Source organism: Hyla sarda, chromosome 1, assembly GCF_029499605.1.
Source record: "Hyla sarda isolate aHylSar1 chromosome 1, aHylSar1.hap1, whole genome shotgun sequence".
Lineage (NCBI taxonomy): Eukaryota > Metazoa > Chordata > Amphibia > Anura > Hylidae > Hyla > Hyla sarda.
This window is the reverse complement of record NC_079189.1, coordinates 313,477,327-313,494,536: the sequence shown is the minus strand read 5'-3', so window position 1 is coordinate 313,494,536 and position 17,210 is coordinate 313,477,327. Positions and strand designations below refer to the sequence as shown.

At 43.1% G+C, this 17,210-nt stretch overlaps 1 protein-coding gene across 6 annotated transcripts in view; it reads left to right on the top strand.

Annotated features, from left to right (window-relative positions):
• RNF38 (ring finger protein 38) overlaps nt 1-17,210 on the top strand; it is a 316,802-nt gene that overhangs the window by 287,028 nt on the left and 12,564 nt on the right. For all 6 annotated transcript variants that reach the window (XM_056518279.1, XM_056518281.1, XM_056518280.1 and 3 more), the window contains 7 exons: nt 4,115-4,308; nt 11,190-11,403; nt 13,413-13,580; nt 14,176-14,346; nt 15,142-15,303; nt 16,102-16,208; nt 16,994-17,078. In XM_056518279.1, coding sequence (XP_056374254.1) covers nt 4,115-4,308; nt 11,190-11,403; nt 13,413-13,580; nt 14,176-14,346; nt 15,142-15,303; nt 16,102-16,208; nt 16,994-17,078 — 1,101 coding nt within the window. The remainder of the gene's footprint in view (nt 1-4,114; nt 4,309-11,189; nt 11,404-13,412; nt 13,581-14,175; nt 14,347-15,141; nt 15,304-16,101; nt 16,209-16,993; nt 17,079-17,210) is intronic.

The window sequence follows — 17,210 nt, the reverse complement described above, 5'->3', positions numbered from 1 at the left end:
TTTTTGTATACTTTTTATTTGCCACAGCAGCGTGCACCCATGTATTAGGTAGTTGTGCTGGCTATTTTTCTTTTTGCTGAGCATCAGATTTACTACAGCAAATGTGCCAGGATTCTTATGTATTTTGCTATACTTCTACGTCTCACTTAACAAGGAAGCAGGATCTAATGGCTATAGGTTGGGGGTGTACTAATAGGTGGTCTAAACTTGGAAAACCTGTACAGAAAAAGTGAAGCAGTTACCCTTAGCAACCAATCTGCTTGTTTGAAATTTTTATGGAACAGTTTAGTAGAACATGCTATTCTATATATACCGGATCCTGTTAAAAATATATTTGTTAAACAGATGCCAGGGTAGTCTAAGGCCTGTATGGCATCCTGTATGCACATAAGTGAATGATAATGTCAAGTTTGAAGGGATGGTTCAAAAATGCTACAAAATCAGCAGAGCCTTCATTGCTGGGAAAGTAGTTGTGCCAAAACCTTGCGCATACAGGAATGACATTCTTTTAACTCTACAAACTTTCTTGGATTGAAAAGGGGTCTACAATTGAAGGGCCAAAATATTGCCATTTTGTCTACTCAAGATTTTGGCATAAACTGTATAGCATTCATTGCAACACCATTTATCCAAACGTTGGAAGATTTTCCAACTGGCTTATCCCTGGAGTCTTCATGTACTCTCATATTTGCTCCCAGTTGAAGCTTAAAGGGGTACTCCACTGGCCAGCGTTCAGAACATTTAGTTCCGAACACTATGTTCGTGCTGCTGGGGTCGGCCAGGCCCCTCAATGCAAGTCTATAGGAGGGGGCGTGGTGGCCATCATGCCCCCTCCCCATAGACTTGCATTGAGGGGCATGGCCGACTAAATGTTCCGAACACTTGCCAGTGGAATACCCCTTTAGGGGAGGGTCACACGTATTTTACGCAGCAGATCCGCTGGTGACCTGACCCATTTTATGCCTCCAGCGGTTGCCACCCCTTTCCCCCGCCTTGCTCCGCCCTGGCCTGTTCACAGTGACAATCCGATGCTACAAGCAGCAACACAGGGGGCCTGCGAGTGCACTCTGACACTGTGGTGCAGTGTACTCGGACATCGTGGCTGCTCCACAATGTCTGAGTTGAGGGCTTGTGCAGTGTACATGTCATTACAAAGTAACGCGATGTCAGAGTGCACTCGCAGGCCCTCTGTGTGGCTGCTCGTAGCGGCATATTGCTGCTGCAAGCAGGCCAGGGGCAGAGCGAGGGGGGGGGGGGAATGGGGGTGGCAACAGCTGGAGGCACAAAATGGGTCAGGTCACCGACGGATCTGCAGCGTAAAATACGCCGAGAATCCGTGACCCTACCCATAGTGCATAAAGAGGTTATTCAGCAACGGGGGGGGGGGGGGGTTCAATGGTATGACCATTCTGTGGGATAGAACAAAACTTTACTCACTTCCTGCACTCCGAGCCCCTGCAGTCATCCTCACAACAGACCGTTAGGCAAAATCCTAGTCACAGATGGTGGCCCTAACCCAAGCACCTCCCGAATCTCCATTTGTATGCACACTCTTGAACCTGCTGCCATTCGACAGAGATGTGGGAGGTTACTTTTAAATGGAATATGTCTCTTGATGATGCAGCAGTAAAATAGACATGTTTGGCCTCCTTTGTTTCACTGGTAGCCAGATTGAAATTGGTTTGATGCATTTTCTTTACTTGGAAAAGAAAGGGGTAATGCAAACAGGTTTTTTTGGATTTCAAAGGCCTTGAATTGGTGTTTGCATAACACAATTTGTATTTAAAAGGAGTTCATGTAGTGTTCTGGCTTTGACATGCAAATGGTGTTGAAAAATCAATTTGAGTAACTTTGATGAGATTGCTGTGCTTGGTGTCATTTCTTCTGAGTTGCCAGTGTATTTCCAGAGTAGTTGTGTCAGATTAGATGCTTCCCTTGCACCAAGTGTTTACTATCTCACATGCAATGTTCAGTTTGCTTATGGAAAGAGAAACAAAGCATGGCCTCACAAAATGACATTTTACACAGAAGCTGCTTTTTGTTTCTGTCTCTGAAGTCGTGTAAGCAACAGACAAGAATAGCGATTGCGTATAGCTGAAAAGTACTGACTGTACTAGTTCAGAGATCTTATTTTTATTTATGCACGGTTTAGTCTGTATATAAATGTCTGTAAAGATCTAAAATGTACACGTTAGAGCTGGGCGGTGTGACCAAATATGTGTATCACGGTATTTTTATAACTTATGGCGGTTCCACAGTATATAACGGTATTTCTTTCACCACCACCCCCACCCAGGCCCCCCAAATCATGTGACCCGCGAGCGCTGTTCTGCTCCGCCCCCAAATCATGTTGCCCACCAGCGCTGTTCTTCCCCCCCCCATTATCAGCCCAGCAGGGTACTACTCACATGTCACCCACAAGCACTGCCCTCCTCCTGTTTGTTGCAGGCAGCCGGCGCTGGAACTCTATACTGTACGCCAGTGGTCTCCAACCCGTGGACCTCCAGCTGTTGCAAAACTACAACTCCCAGCATGCTGGGAGTTGTAGTTTTGCAACATCTGGAGGTCTGCAGGTTTGAGACCACTGCTGTATGCTGTATCCCTATGCCCGGGCTGCAAAAGATATAGAAAATAAACTTTAACTTACCTACGTCTGCCTCACACTGTTCCCTGGGACTGGAACGTCAGAGCAGTCAGCCTATCACCGGCCGCAGCGATGTCCCTCCCCGGCCACTGATAGGTTAAATGCACTGTCATGTAAGAAGGCGGGACATCGCTCCGGCCGGTGATAGGCTGACGGCTGTCCGACGTTCCCGTTCCCAGCGTAAGGCCGATTGTAGGTAAGTTAAAGTTTATTTTCTTTATCTTTTGCAGTCCGGGCATTAGGGATACAGTGTACGGCAGTGGTCTCCAACCTGCGGACCTCCATCTGTTGCAAACCTACAACTCCCAGCATGCCGGGAGTTGTAGTTTTGCAACAGCTGGCGGTCCGCAGGTTGAAGACCACTGGCGTAAAGTATAGAGTTCCAGCGCCGACGGCCCCCAACAAAGAGGAGGAGGGCAGTGCTTGCAGGTGACATATGTGAGTAGTACCCCACTGGGCTGATCATTCATTGGGGGGAGCAGAACAGCGCTGGCGGGTCACATGATTTGGGGGGGGGGGGGCAGAACAGTGCTGGCGGGTCACGTATGGTTAGTTCCCAAATGTGGGGACAGCGCAGCGCTGGTAATTTATTCCCAAGGGGGAGGGGCCCAACTGGTATTGCGGTATGGGAAAAATTCATATCGTGCAGCCCAAAAATGTCGGCATTCGGTATGAACCGGTATCCAGCCCAGCCCTAGTACACGTTACTTCTTGTCTTAGAAATGTCTGGATAATAATAGTAGGACCCCAGTTAGTGAGTGAACATGTAATGCAGGTATGCAGTTTATGCTTTATCTATACAAACCTCAGGAACCTATTATACAGTCTGGCAAACAATTATTTTCATTTTATGTATTTAGTAAGGATGGAGGGTAGTTTGGGTAGAATTTCTTCATTTCTGATATTTGATCTTTCTTTCTTCCATTTATAGACACGAAATAGCTTTTAAAGCAGCAAATGCCTCTGTAAATTGTATACAGTAGAGGTGCCTCTATTTCCACAATGTTGGATGTGACCACATGTAAGGATGAGTGTTTCAGCAGAAAACGACATTTTGTGTTTCTTCATCCACAGTTTTCATTGCTTCTAGACTAAGCAGCACATTAAATCTTCTGCCTCACAGGGTGTGCTTACATACTTAGTAACCTTTCTGGTGCTGGATAATATCAGCAGTTATCCATAATATACAAATCAATGTATGCCTCCGTTCTATAAACATTTCTCAGATAGGGAGCTACCTCTTTATCCTCCTTATGCTGAATTGAGGTTACAGAGTGGCTGGATGCCTAACTGCAGCAGTTAGAATGGATGAAAATAGGCAGTGCGTCCAAATTGTACACGATCACTAGCCACATGGTAGCTAAGTAACCTTGTTTTTGTTTTTCATGTTCTTTCTCTAGTTCTGCAGTATTGTATAAGTGTTCTGTGTTGCATCCTCTTTTCATTCGTGTACATTTTCCTGTTTTTCAGAACGAAGACAGTCCCAGTCCAAAAAGACAGAGACTATCAAATTCAGTCTTTGATTACACAGCGCCATCACCTGCACCATCACCGCCAATGCGACCATGGGAGATGTCATCAAATAGGCGGCCTCCTTCGGCCCGTCCCAATCAGCACCATTTCTCAGGGGAAAGATGCAACACTCCTGCGCGCAACAGAAGAAGGTAATGCCACACATGTGACACACAATAAGGGACTCAAATATTTCACTAATTTAAAGGTCTTTTAAGAATGCCAATTATCAGGCAAATTAGCATTCCTAGGCACACTCGTTTCTCATAATCAGCCCATGTGAAATGATCAGTGTTCAGCCAACAAAGCAAACACTCTTTCATCAGCTTATTCACTTTTATTACATTTTTGTTTTTTGTTTTACACACTTATTCCCCACAGGGGACTATTTATAGCACTCTATTAATAGCTAATACTGATCAGTTTTATCTGCAATCTACATTTCTGGTCTCTGGACAGCCAGGAGTAGGTAAGTAGAGCTCCGGCAGCCGTTTTTACTGATGGTGCCACCACGATTTCACCCACTGTCCTTTCGGATGTTGTAATCAGTATCTATCACGTTATCTGAGGGTTATTGGCGGAAGTCCACTTTTACCGGCGGGTCCCTGGCTGCTGATAGCAGCCAAGACCCGCTGTCTTTGACACGAGAGCAGCTCCTATGCTTACTTAAAGGGGTATTCCAGGAAAAAACTTTTTTATATATATCAACTGGTTCCAGAAAGTTAAACAGATTTGTAAATTACTTCTATTAAAAAATCTTAATCCTTTCAGTACTTTTGAGCTTCTGAAGTTAAGGTTGTTCTTTTCTGTAATCTCTGATGACACGTGTCACGGGAACCGCCCAGTTTAGAAGCAAATTCCCATAGCAAACCTCGTGTCATCAGAGATTACTTAAACAGAAAAGAACAACCTAAACTTCAGAAGCTCATAAGTACTGAAAGGATTAAGATTTTTTAATAGAAGTAATTTACAAATCTGTTTAACTTTCTGGAGCCAGTGATATATATAAAAAAAAGTTTTTTTTCCTGGATAACCCCTTTAATAGCCGCAAAGGGACTCTGGACATTCCTGTACGTCTAAGTACCAGGCAGTCAGGGCACACAGGTCCAAAAAAACAAGTCATCAAGTCCATCAAAACCCTACTGTGTTGATCCAGAGGAAGGAAAAAAAAAAACATAAAGCTGATGCTAGTTTCCCCATGACAGAGGAAAAATTCCTTCCAGATTCCAACATGGCAATAAGAATAATTCCATGGATCTTCTATCCATAGAAGTCTAGTAACAGAAGAATGCAGCAGCACACTGCCAGCACAAGGATATAGGTGCAACATGAATATGTAGTTAAAACATGGAGAGCTATACAGCTATGGTGTAATAGATGCAAATGTGAAACTATGAAATAGTGAGGCACTTAGCTCGCAAATTTGTCTCCGCCGGCGGTCAAATAGCTTGGACCGTCCCACCGCGATAAGGTAGCCTCCTGGGACGGACCCTACACTGTGAATATGCCTCTGTGTGAACAATTCAGTAAGCATGGCAGGATCTGGAACATCCAGGACACCTTATATTCACACCTGATAGAGGTGGGTGGGGTGCAAGGCCAACATGGAGGTAGCCACTCCCCCGTATGTGCAATACAGACAAAGAATAAGTCAGCCAGCACTTTAGTTGATACCAAACTATTATATGGACCTGGCCTACAGGTCCATATAATAGTATTTTAGTCTAGTATCCATAACCTGTAATATTAATATATATTTCCAGAAAAACATCCAGGTCTACCTTTTTGAACTTTTTTTTTTATTTAGTCTGACATCACAACATTACTGAAATGGTTCTGTAACGCTGCCTTACTTTTCCTTTAAATCCTCTGGCTGTGCAGAGATTGGATGTGGCGTTTGATCACTGCACCTGCTCATTTTACGTTGTGTGCAGTTTTGATGTGTCCTTTCCCAGCATTTCATGTAGCCAGAGAAAAGATGTGATAAGTCAGATGGTCTCTAGGGGGCTTTGCTGTGGATGGGTGGATAGCATTACTTCATTAAATCCCATCCACCCTGCTATACACTTACCCACTGCAGCATAACCACAGCCCCTGGAGACCATGGGACTTATGACATATTGTCTCTGGTGCATGTAAAGCTGGGGATGGCTTGCTGGGGGGTGGGTGTTAGTCAGGTGGAGAGATGGATGCGCTCATCCTGGGAAAAGGCAGAAGAAAGAGGCACCATAAGAATGGTATCCTACACTGTGCTGGAAAGGGATACAGGTGGGGCTGACCTGTGATGAGACTGTGTATACAGCACCTGCAATGACTCCATAGAGTAGGTGGGGCTATGCAGTGATTATATTGGCTGAAAGACCTGTCATGAATTGTGGTAGATGGGGCTAAGCTTGAGGGGGGCAGTATTATAGGTAGCATATCACTGCTCTATAGCAGTACATACTCAAAGTTTATTCATGTGTTACAGACAGAAACCCATGAATAAACTTTGCATGTACTGCTTTCTGTGGCTGTGCAGCTGGTGCAGAACTACAACTCTCAGAATGTCCTGACAACCAAAGGCTGTACTATAGTAGTACATGGACCTTATTGTGTTACTGCTCTTTATGCATTGCTGGTAGTTGTCATTGCCTGCTGAGCGTTGTACTGCACCAGCTACAGAGCCACTGCTATATAGTGCAACATGCTGGGAGTTGTAGTTTTGCAGTTTCGTTTTTTTCCCCCAAAACCTTAATTTCGGTGCACCACTACCTAATAGTTCCTATACTGTACAGATCACTTTCCAGTAGTGTCTTAATGATCACAGATGGGATTGCAGTAAAAGGAGATACCACCAGTGTATAAATAAGAGGATCACATCAGTCCCAATAAGTGATACTCAGAGGTCAATCCCCCCACTCCCTGCACAAGGACCTGTTCATGGGTCACTGAACATGTCTAGAAAGTCTCCTGTACAAGTCAGTAGGGTGCCCTGCAGTCTCTTGTGCCTATGTCCACAGGGACTGTCTTTGATAAATCTCCCCCATAGTCCTGTCCAGAGAGGAGATGTAAATGTTTTGTTAATCTGCAAATGAGGCTCAAGTGCCCAGGGGGCATTCCCCAGCATGGAACGAGGCCAGGGTTATCCAGCCTATCTTCTCTTATTTTCCACCTTCATGCCTGCTTACATATGCCTAGCCTTTGAGGCAGTGAATAAGAGACAATGAGCTGGATACACCTGGGCTCTTGTCATGCTGGTAAATACCCATTGGGCACTTAAGCCTCCTTTACAAATTTAACAAAAAAGGCTTGCATCCCGATGCTGGAAAAGGGCTGTGGAGATTTAAATAATTGTGCCTGTAATCCTAATAAGAAGCTAGCCACAGTCTTATATCACTGCTGACAGCTCAGTTTAAACTGATCAAACACTGTACATTATTTTAGATGGCTGTGTTTGTCATTTATGGTTGGTCTGTGAAGGTTGTAGCTCTGGATGACAATACCATGTGTAAAAGTAGCAAATCGCCATTTATTTTCTGCTTAGATTTCTGGGCTAGTCTGAGCTCCTGTTGACAGGAAGTTGTTCATGACAGATGTGTCCCAATGACTGAGCTTATAGCAACCAAGAAAAAAAGGCATCACAGCATATTACCTTTTCCTCATGTCTGCCATTATTTAACATGACTGCATTGCCTACCTTTTTCACAAAGTCCTCCCTAACTGCATCATGTATGGAGGATGCTCCCTCCTAACAATAGAGTTTAAGAGGTTCTCTGGTGGAAAGTTACAGATTTGTAAATTACTTAGATTTAAAAATCTTAATCCTTCCTGTACTTATCAGATGCTGTATAACACAGAGGAAGTTCATTTCTTTTTGAATGTCTTTTCTGTCTGTCCACAGTGCTCTCTGCTGACACCTTTGTCCATGTCAGGAACTGTCCAGAGCAGGAACAATTTCCCATAACAAATTTCTCCTGCTCTGGACAGTTCTTGACATGGACAAAGGTGTCAGCAGAGAGCACTGTGGACAGACCGGAAAATTAAAAAAGAAAATGACTTCCTCTGTATTATACAGCAGCTCCCCCCCCCCCCCCCCCCAATGCCAAATTATTCCCCCCAATGCCAAACTGTCACTCTCCTCTGCGCTTGACTCAGTGAGGGCAGGGGCGGCTGCCAGCAGTCATGAGTGACGCTCCATAAATTTGTGGGTACGGCGCAGAGGAGAGTCACTCATCACTGCCTGCTGGACAGGTAAGAAGAACAGGGGGATGAGAGAATGGAGGAATGATGTTGCATGGGGGGGGGGGGATTGATTTGGCATGGGGGAGATGATTTGGCTGCTACAAGGCAGTCCCCTGGGAACCGCAGCCACTTACTTGGTGGTTGGCTGTACCCCCCTGACAGCAGCCCTGTGTACAAGGTAGGGCCGCACATAAGTCTGGCTGTCCCCTATTGGGTGTGTTTTGTCCCCTATTGGGAGTGTGATGTCCCCTTTCTGGTGTGTCCACAACCGCTATTTGGAATGTCCCCTATTCAGAGGATGCAAATACATAAAGTCCTATGGGACTCTGCCGGGGAATTAAAAACTGTAAAAGGGAGATTTCACTGTAGCACACTCTAGTGTAAGCACTTAGAACTAGCATTATTTCTGCCTCTGGATTTTGAGGACTGGTCTCTTAAGTGTTGCACTCATCCTTCACACAGAGGAGTCCTATCAGACAGGAGAGAGCACAGAGGAGTCCTATCAGACAGGTGAGAGCACACAGGAGTCCTATCAGACAGGAGAGAGCACACAGGAGTCCTATCAGACAGGAGAGAGCACAGAGGAGTCCTATCAGACAGGAGAGAGCACAGAGGAGTCCTATCAGACAGGAGAGAGCACAGAGGAGTCCTATCAGACAGGAGAGAGCACAGAGGAGTCCTATCAGACAGGAGAGAGCACAGAGGAGTCCTATCAGACAGGAGAGAGCACAGAGGAGTCCTATCAGACAGGAGAGAGCACAGAGGAGTCCTATCAGACAGGAGAGAGCACAGAGGAGTCCTATCAGACAGGAGAGAGCACAGAGGAGTCCTATCAGACAGGAGAGAGCACAGAGGAGTCCTATCAGACAGGAGAGAGCACAGAGGAGTCCTATCAGACAGGAGAGAGCACAGAGGAGTCCTATCAGACAGGAGATAGCTAGGGATCGAGCGGTTATCGGTTTGGCCGATATTGGCTGATCACGATTTTGGACATTATCGGTTTCGGCAATTACCATGCCGATAATGCCCCACCCCCTGGCCAGAGATGAGCGCCGCCACTGCTGCCCCATTGCCTTCCCCCATCCTCTGCCCACATACCGCCGCCATTGACCACCCCCCCCCCATCCTCTGCCCACATACCGCCGCCACCCCATCGCCTCATCCCCGGTGTTATAATTACCTGTTCCTGGGGTCTGCTATCCTTCTGGGTCCTGCGCTGTTGCTGTGCGCTGCACAATGACGAGTGACGTCACCGTCGGTGCTCACAGTGACAGCGCAGGACGCCGACTGAGCCAGAAGGAACAGGTAATTATAACACCGCGGATCGGGGGAGGCGATGGGCAGCAGCGGTATGTGGGCAGAGGATGGGGGGGGGGGGGAGGCGATGGGGGAAACTGTGGTGGTTAGACTCAGGACCCCAGGACAGGCAGGGGGAAAGAAGCGGGCAGTGGTCTCTGGCCCTGCAAAAGCCGCTGCAGTTCATTGATTTAAAGCGTCCGCTTTAAATCATTGATCTGCAACGGCTTCTGCCCCGCCAGGGGGGGGGGGGTTGAAATAGCCGATAATTTATACCTGAATATCTGTATAAGTTATCGGCCTGAAAGGTGACAGAGTAACGGTATCGGCCCTAAAAAATCGATATCGGTTGATCCCTAGAGATAGCACAGAGGAGTACTAGACCCCCCCATATTTACTGGACTTTGTCCATGCCTGTGCTTCAGCTTGGACAAAACCATGATCTCTATAAAAAAAAGTGAGATTTTCTTATGAAGTATATTAGAAAGGTTAATGTTTTGCCAACATATAAAAGGTTTTGTATCTGACAGTGCCCATTTGAACAATAGTTGATCTTTTTTGAGGACACCTTCCCCTTTACCCTCTATTGCCCTCATTCACATTTCAAAACCGCATTAAAAAGGTCTAGATCTGACATTTCATTCATGTAAATTCGTGACTTGCATGACCAGCTTTAGTTCCTGTACTTTCAGCAGTGTTTCTGCTGCACAGGTAGGAGAAACCTGATCTCTTCCACATTGACTAGGTACACATGATCAAATAGAGCATTCATATTGTCTACTTGTGCAAAGTAGTAAGATGAGGTACTTATACTGCTTGCTTTTTCACTAGGAAATTTGCACCTGTCCCACATGCTAGTAAGGTCTTGCACAGCAGCAGGTCATGTCTAGCATGGAATATGTACTTTTCAAATGGGGTCAAAGGTGGTCAGGAAGCTCGGAACTGGTGTAACAGGTGTTTTACGTAATTATCATGGCTCACATAGAATTAAATGGGAGCTAAGCAAATAGCATGGTACGACTAGCTACGCAATTTTTGTAACTTGGGGGACTCATGGTGCTTAGCTGTTTGCACTACTCCCATTGAGCATTGTGGGAGTTAAAGGAATTGTGTGGCAAAAAAATCTTTGTTTTAATATGCTTTGGTTGTTGCAATAAACAAGAAATAATAACCAGGTATTACCTCCTGCGGCTTCTCTAGCATCTCTGTCCCATTCTCAGGTGCCATCATTTTACTGCTTCTGGTGCCAGCTTTGGTTGTTCTTGGCTTCTTTTCCACATCCTTCAGCCACAAGCAGGCCAGAGAGGGTCGAGGGGCGCTAGATCTCAAGATAGGTGCAGAGGTGTGACCTGCAGCTGTTGGAAATTTATGGCATATCTTGTGGATGTGTTATAAGTGTCCAGAATGGAATACCCCTATAATATGTTTAGCATTACAATTTAATTCAAACAATAGATCATTAACCTATTACACATTTCCCTCCAGTAAACTGTTTAATTCTTTCCTTTACTAGCCCTCCAGTAAGACGACAAAGAGGAAGAAGGGATAGACTTTCTCGTCACAATTCCATTAGCCAAGATGAAAATTATCATCACCTTTCCTATGGTCAGCAGCCGACAGTAGAAGAACCCAGGGCTTTCCACCCGCCGAATGTATCCCCACGTATGCTTCATCCTGCTGCACATCCACAACAGCAGAATGCTGTGATGGTTGACATTCATGAACAGGTAAGATATTTTTAGTTGCATGTGGATTCACAAGTTGCTTGTTTTTTCCATCTAGAAATTACTCAACACATTTTGTATGTTAAAGAAGTAGTGCAGTGAAAAATAACTTAACCCCTATCCAAAGTCTGTTGGAAGTGGCCATTCCAACCCCGTAGGGAGCCGCGACCGCCACCCCTCCATGTATCCATGCACGCCCCCTTCCAGCATACTGCTGGAGATCCAAAGGATAGAGGATAAGTATCTTTCACTACAGAACTCCTTTAAATTTAGTTACAGTAAACTCCCAAAGGACGCAGGGCATAAATATATGCCCCGGATGCCTGGTACTTAGCAAACTAGGGCATACATTTATGCCCTGTGGCTTGTACAATCCCTGCAGCAAGACCAGCAGGTGCACTCTCATCATTGACCATGAGTCTTGGCTGCTAATGGCAAACATCAGCGATCTTAAGGAAATAGCCCATTTTGGCCTTAACCCCTTCCCCCTTGGGCCATTTTTTTATTTTTGCACTTTTGTTTTTTCCTCCTCATCTTCAGCTTGGACCCGTACAGTATTCTGTGCAGATTTGATGCGCAGGATTTCACGCTGTGTTCAGTCATTCAGTTTACATTGACATCTGCAGCAGAAAATCTGCGCAGAATACTGTACGGGTGAATTGACCCTTAAAGTCCCATAGTGAATTATTCATTAACCTCTTACCTTAAATGTTTGCACTTAAGTTTTTTCACCTTAAAAAAATCATAACACTTTCAATTTTCCACCTACAGAGCTATATGAGGGCTTGTATTTTGCAACACCAATTTTACTTTGTGATACCATTAATCATTTCACCACAATCTATGGCGAAACCACCCAAAAAATTTGTGGGGCAAAATTGAAGAGAAATAAAGACACACTTTTCAGTAAAAATGACACCATATCTTAAATTCTGTAGGTCCATACGGTCGCAAGGATACCTAATTTATATAGATTTTATTTTACTACTTAAAAAAAAAAAAGATAACTACATGCACCAAAATTCTTCTGACCCCAATAACTTTTTTATTTTCCCCTTTTAAGGGTCAGTATGAGGGATCATTTTTTTTAGTTTTTATCTGTACCATTTTTGTTTTGATGAGTGAGACTTCTTGATTGCTTTTTATAAATACGCAATTTTGTACTTGAGAATTTTTTTGTGTACGCCATTGACCGTGCGGTTTAATTAACATTATATTGTCATAGTTCAGACATTTATGCACGCGGCAATACCACATATGTTAGTTTTATTTATCTATTTTTTTTATGGGAAAAGGGGGGGGTGATTCAAACTTTTATTACTGATGGGGTTAAATCACATTTATTAACTTTTTTTTTTTTCCTATTACATGCAATCCTTTGATTGCATACACTGATCAATGCTATGCCATAGCATAGCATTGATCAGTGTTACCTGTACTCGATTGCTCAAGCCTGGATCTCAGGCTTGGAGGAATGGAGTGACGATCAGACAGCGGGAAGTAAGGTAAGCACTCTCAGCTGTTCGGGACGCCGTGATTTTACTGCGGTGGTCCTGAACAGCCTACTGAGATAACTGGCAATCTCCCATTTTAGATGCCGCAATCAACTTTGATCGCAGCATCTAAAGGGTAAATACCGGACATCAGCCTGATCTGCGATGTTGTTTTTCCTAGTCACCATAGGGTGACACAATTTCTCCTAGCAAAGTTGCTTCTTATGGCTATTTGGGCTTGCAATATTGCTCCAAATTTATGTCTAACTATGCTTTTAATGTAGTCTTTCTAGCAGAGGTTATTGCTCTTATGTTCATTGCTATTATGTCAGAGATTGTTGGTTAAGAATTCACCTGTCTAAAGGATATATGAGAGATACAGGTGCAAATTGGACTTGTCCACTTTTCCATCTTTATCTCTTTTATTTCCCCCCACCCCCCCCAAAATGTAATCTTATTGATTGTTCCTTATTGGTATAATATTTTTGCTACGTGTCTTTATGGACATTTTTCTTCCAGATTCACCAGGGCACAGTGCCAGTTTCATACACTGTCACAACAGTCGCACCACATGGAATCCCTCTTTGTACTGGACAGCACATCCCAGCTTGCAGTGCACAACAGGTTCCAGGCTGTTCTGTGGTCTTTAGTGGACAGCACTTACCAGTCTGTAGTGTGCCTCCTCCAGTAAGTAAAACACCCCCTCTATTACTAATATCTTTTTATTTTTTATTTAATCAGCTATTAGTATGATCATCTTCACAACTATTCATTGCTCTTTGTTAAAATAGGGAAATTTATTAATAATTGTATATCACATCAATGGAACAAAATATTTATACAAATGATCTACAAAAGAACTGTTTTGTATTAAGTTGTAACTCTGTGTAGACATAAACATGTGAAAATACTGAAGTTGAAGTCAGAACTGAGGAATTATCATTGCAGCTTTTGGCAAATTCATCAATGTAAATGATAGAAATCCTATGGGTAGCGCAAAAAAAATAAAATGAAAGCTCACACATATACGCTACCCAGTTACTAGAGTAAGTCTGCAGATGCAATGGTTTGAATGCTGAATTTATTATTTGCGCAAATTACAATGTGCATATGTGCAGAGATCTGTAAAGATCTAAATGTCTCAGTGGATAACACTGTATATGTTGTCATACTTTACTACAAAAAAAAATCCTTCCTTTGCAAGTCTCATTTTGCTTACATAAATATGATGAATTTTCATGTCTCATAAGTTAATGTTTTTTGTTTTTCTTCTCATTTACAGATGCTTCAAGCTTGCTCTGTTCAACATTTACCAGTTCCCTATGCTGCTTTCCCTCCGCTAATTTCTAGTGACCCATTCTTGTTACATCCACCGCACCTTTCCCCACATCACCACGCACATCTGCCCCCTCCTGGCCAATTTGTGCCCTTCCAAACACAACAGTCTCGCTCGGTAAGCAAAGTCCTGTAAACCAATGACTGGATCTGTAGTAGTTTGTTACATACTCCACTGCAGTAAAAATAATCCTATGTAAGTTTAAAGGCTATGATAAAATAACCAACATAACTGCAGTGAAATCGGAGTTATAGTATGGAAACTGTATAAATAGTAACTGAAGTATTTTTATTTATTTTTTTTTTTTATACTGAAAGTTTAGGTTACATTTTTTTTATGAAACAATAGTATTAGTAGATTCTAAGGTAGCATTGGGTAACCCAACCATGTAGCAATTTTGATACATTGTTTTTTTTTTTGATCATTGAATGAATACAGAGCTTTCCCAGTAAAATGAATAACCTCAAAAATAGACTTTTGAGTAAATACAGACAAAGGTAGTTGGCCCAATCGCACCATTTGTACCTAACTGCATTTAGGAGGTTGGTTTACCATGAGCCGATGGCAGGGTCTGGGTTGCACACTTCTAATAGGGTGCCTGATTCCTAAAAGAAACAAAGTCCAAAATGTATCACAATGTGTAGAATGGATAGCACTTACAGCATTCTGTGTGCAAATTTTCTTTTATTCACAGCGCATATAAAACTCCATTACGGAAAGACAGGTGTAGACGCCGGCATGACCAGCCGAGCAGGTTACAGCTGTTTTGCGCGTCAGACGCGCTTCCTCAGACTGTACCTGTAATTTGTTGCAAGTATACAGTATTTGCAGTATTCTGTTAATTTGTCCATTTAAATTTGTTTTTGTGTATGTGATCCTGGTTGGTATTTATTTATGTTATTTATTTTACAGCCTCTGCAGAGGATAGAGAATGAAGTAGAGCTGTTGGGTGAACATCTACCTGTAGGAGGATTTACATATCCTCCGCCTGCTCATGCACCAACATTACAACCCTCTGCCCCTTTACAGTTCATAACACATGATCCTTTACACCAGGAGGTTTCATTTGGAGTTGTAAGTTTATACAAGTAATCTCCTTAATTTGACAACTGCAGTCTGCAAGAATGTGTACAACTCAATGGCCTAGATCTATCTGCCTGAGACCAAAATGTTCAGGTTTCACTTAGAACAACCAAGCACAGCTCAGCTTTCACTTTACCAGAGCTCATTAAGATATTAAAGCTAAGCTGTGATTGGTTGTTATGGGCAAAACCAGACCGTTCTTGTTACTGGCAGATTGGACTGTAGTTATGTTTAGGATAAATCAGTCAGTTGCACTACAGAAAGTGATTGTATTGCACAGAGAATCTCGTGCGGACATTCCGGACACTGGGGCGCCGGCATAACAAGCCGTCGCTAGGACCTTACAGGAATGTGCTGTCTCATAGGCTGCAGTGGTATCTCCGTGCCGGATTCCAATGCGGAATCCAGCATGGAAATTCTGCCTTGTGAACATGGCCTTACGGCAAACCCAGTCACCCACAAGCAGGAGGATTTCTGTGTGGGTCCTCTCTGCTCTAATTAATAGGAATTATTTTGGGCAGGGGAATTCTTCTATACAAAACATTCATGTGGACAGAGGTTGTCTTGAAAATTGTCTTGTCTTGAAAAACTATAAAATTCATACTCTGTGAAAGTAAGCTGCAACATTTGTGATATTTATTGTACATTGATGTGCACAAATTAAGTTAATTGAAAATGCTGCAGAATAATCCTTTATTTTTATTTTCTTGTTTACTGATGTGTAATAGCATATAAAGTCATTCAATAATTGAGAAATTACAATTCCTTTTTTTTTTTTTATGCTTTTAGCCGTATCCCCCATTTATGCCTCGAAGACTAACTGGTCGTAGCAGATATAGATCACAACAACCAATACCACCACCACCTTACCATCCAAGCCTTTTACCTTATGTTCTGTAAGTATTTAATGTACAACATAATGTACCTTAGTTAAGTGAAAAAGATATATGTTGCTTGTCTATTTTCTGCTAACTTGAGCATATCTGACCTAACTGCTTTGAAATGACTCTTCGCTTATCAACTGTGTCCCCATGGTAACTGACAACAATTCCACGTGTAGTCTGATTTTCCAGTCATACTACCTTTTATCTACCCCCTACTTCTTTCTCATCTTAGAAATTCAGGTTTGGAAGAAGTAGGGGTACACTTTTCTTTGGAAAGCTATGTACATCATGTAGGTCACTGGAAAGTGGAAACCATGCTAAAAAGCATAGCATTCCCTTTATTTCCCAACCAATATGCTGTATGACATTCTCTGAGGCACAGTCATTTCACTAAAATACCAACTTTTTGCTATAATGTGCACTTTTCAATTTATAGGATGTTTTTCTTAAAATATGAGGTGACTAGCAGTGTGCAACTACACTTTACATCTGCTAGTGTGAATAAAAATTAGTGAAGAATTAGGCTACTTTCACGTTTGGAAATTCTGCTACATAAATCTAACATTAATGTAAATGGGTTTTCTATTGGCCAATTCTTCCGGTGGAAATCTGCAAGGACTGTATTGTCGTTAATGGTAACTGTGCAGGTTCCACGCTGTCCTATCGCTGATGGATTGCAGTGGCTGCGGCACCCGGAATATCTCTGGGCAATTATTCCTTAGCGTGAATGTAGCCTTAGACTAGAGCGTTGTTTTGGGATTAAGGTTGCTTGATGGTCTGCTATTTTTCTCTTCAAGATCAATGCTTCCAGTGCCTCCTGCTGTGGGACCAGCCTTTAGCTTCGAGTTGGATGTAGAAGATGGAGAGGTGGAAAACTATGAGGTTGGTGTATGTATTCAGACATATTCATTTTTTTTTTTTTTGCTATCAAAAATTCCTTTTTGAAATTATTTGACACAAAAGGATATTTACCATAGCCAAACCAATTAATGATCACTTAACCCCTTAAGGACC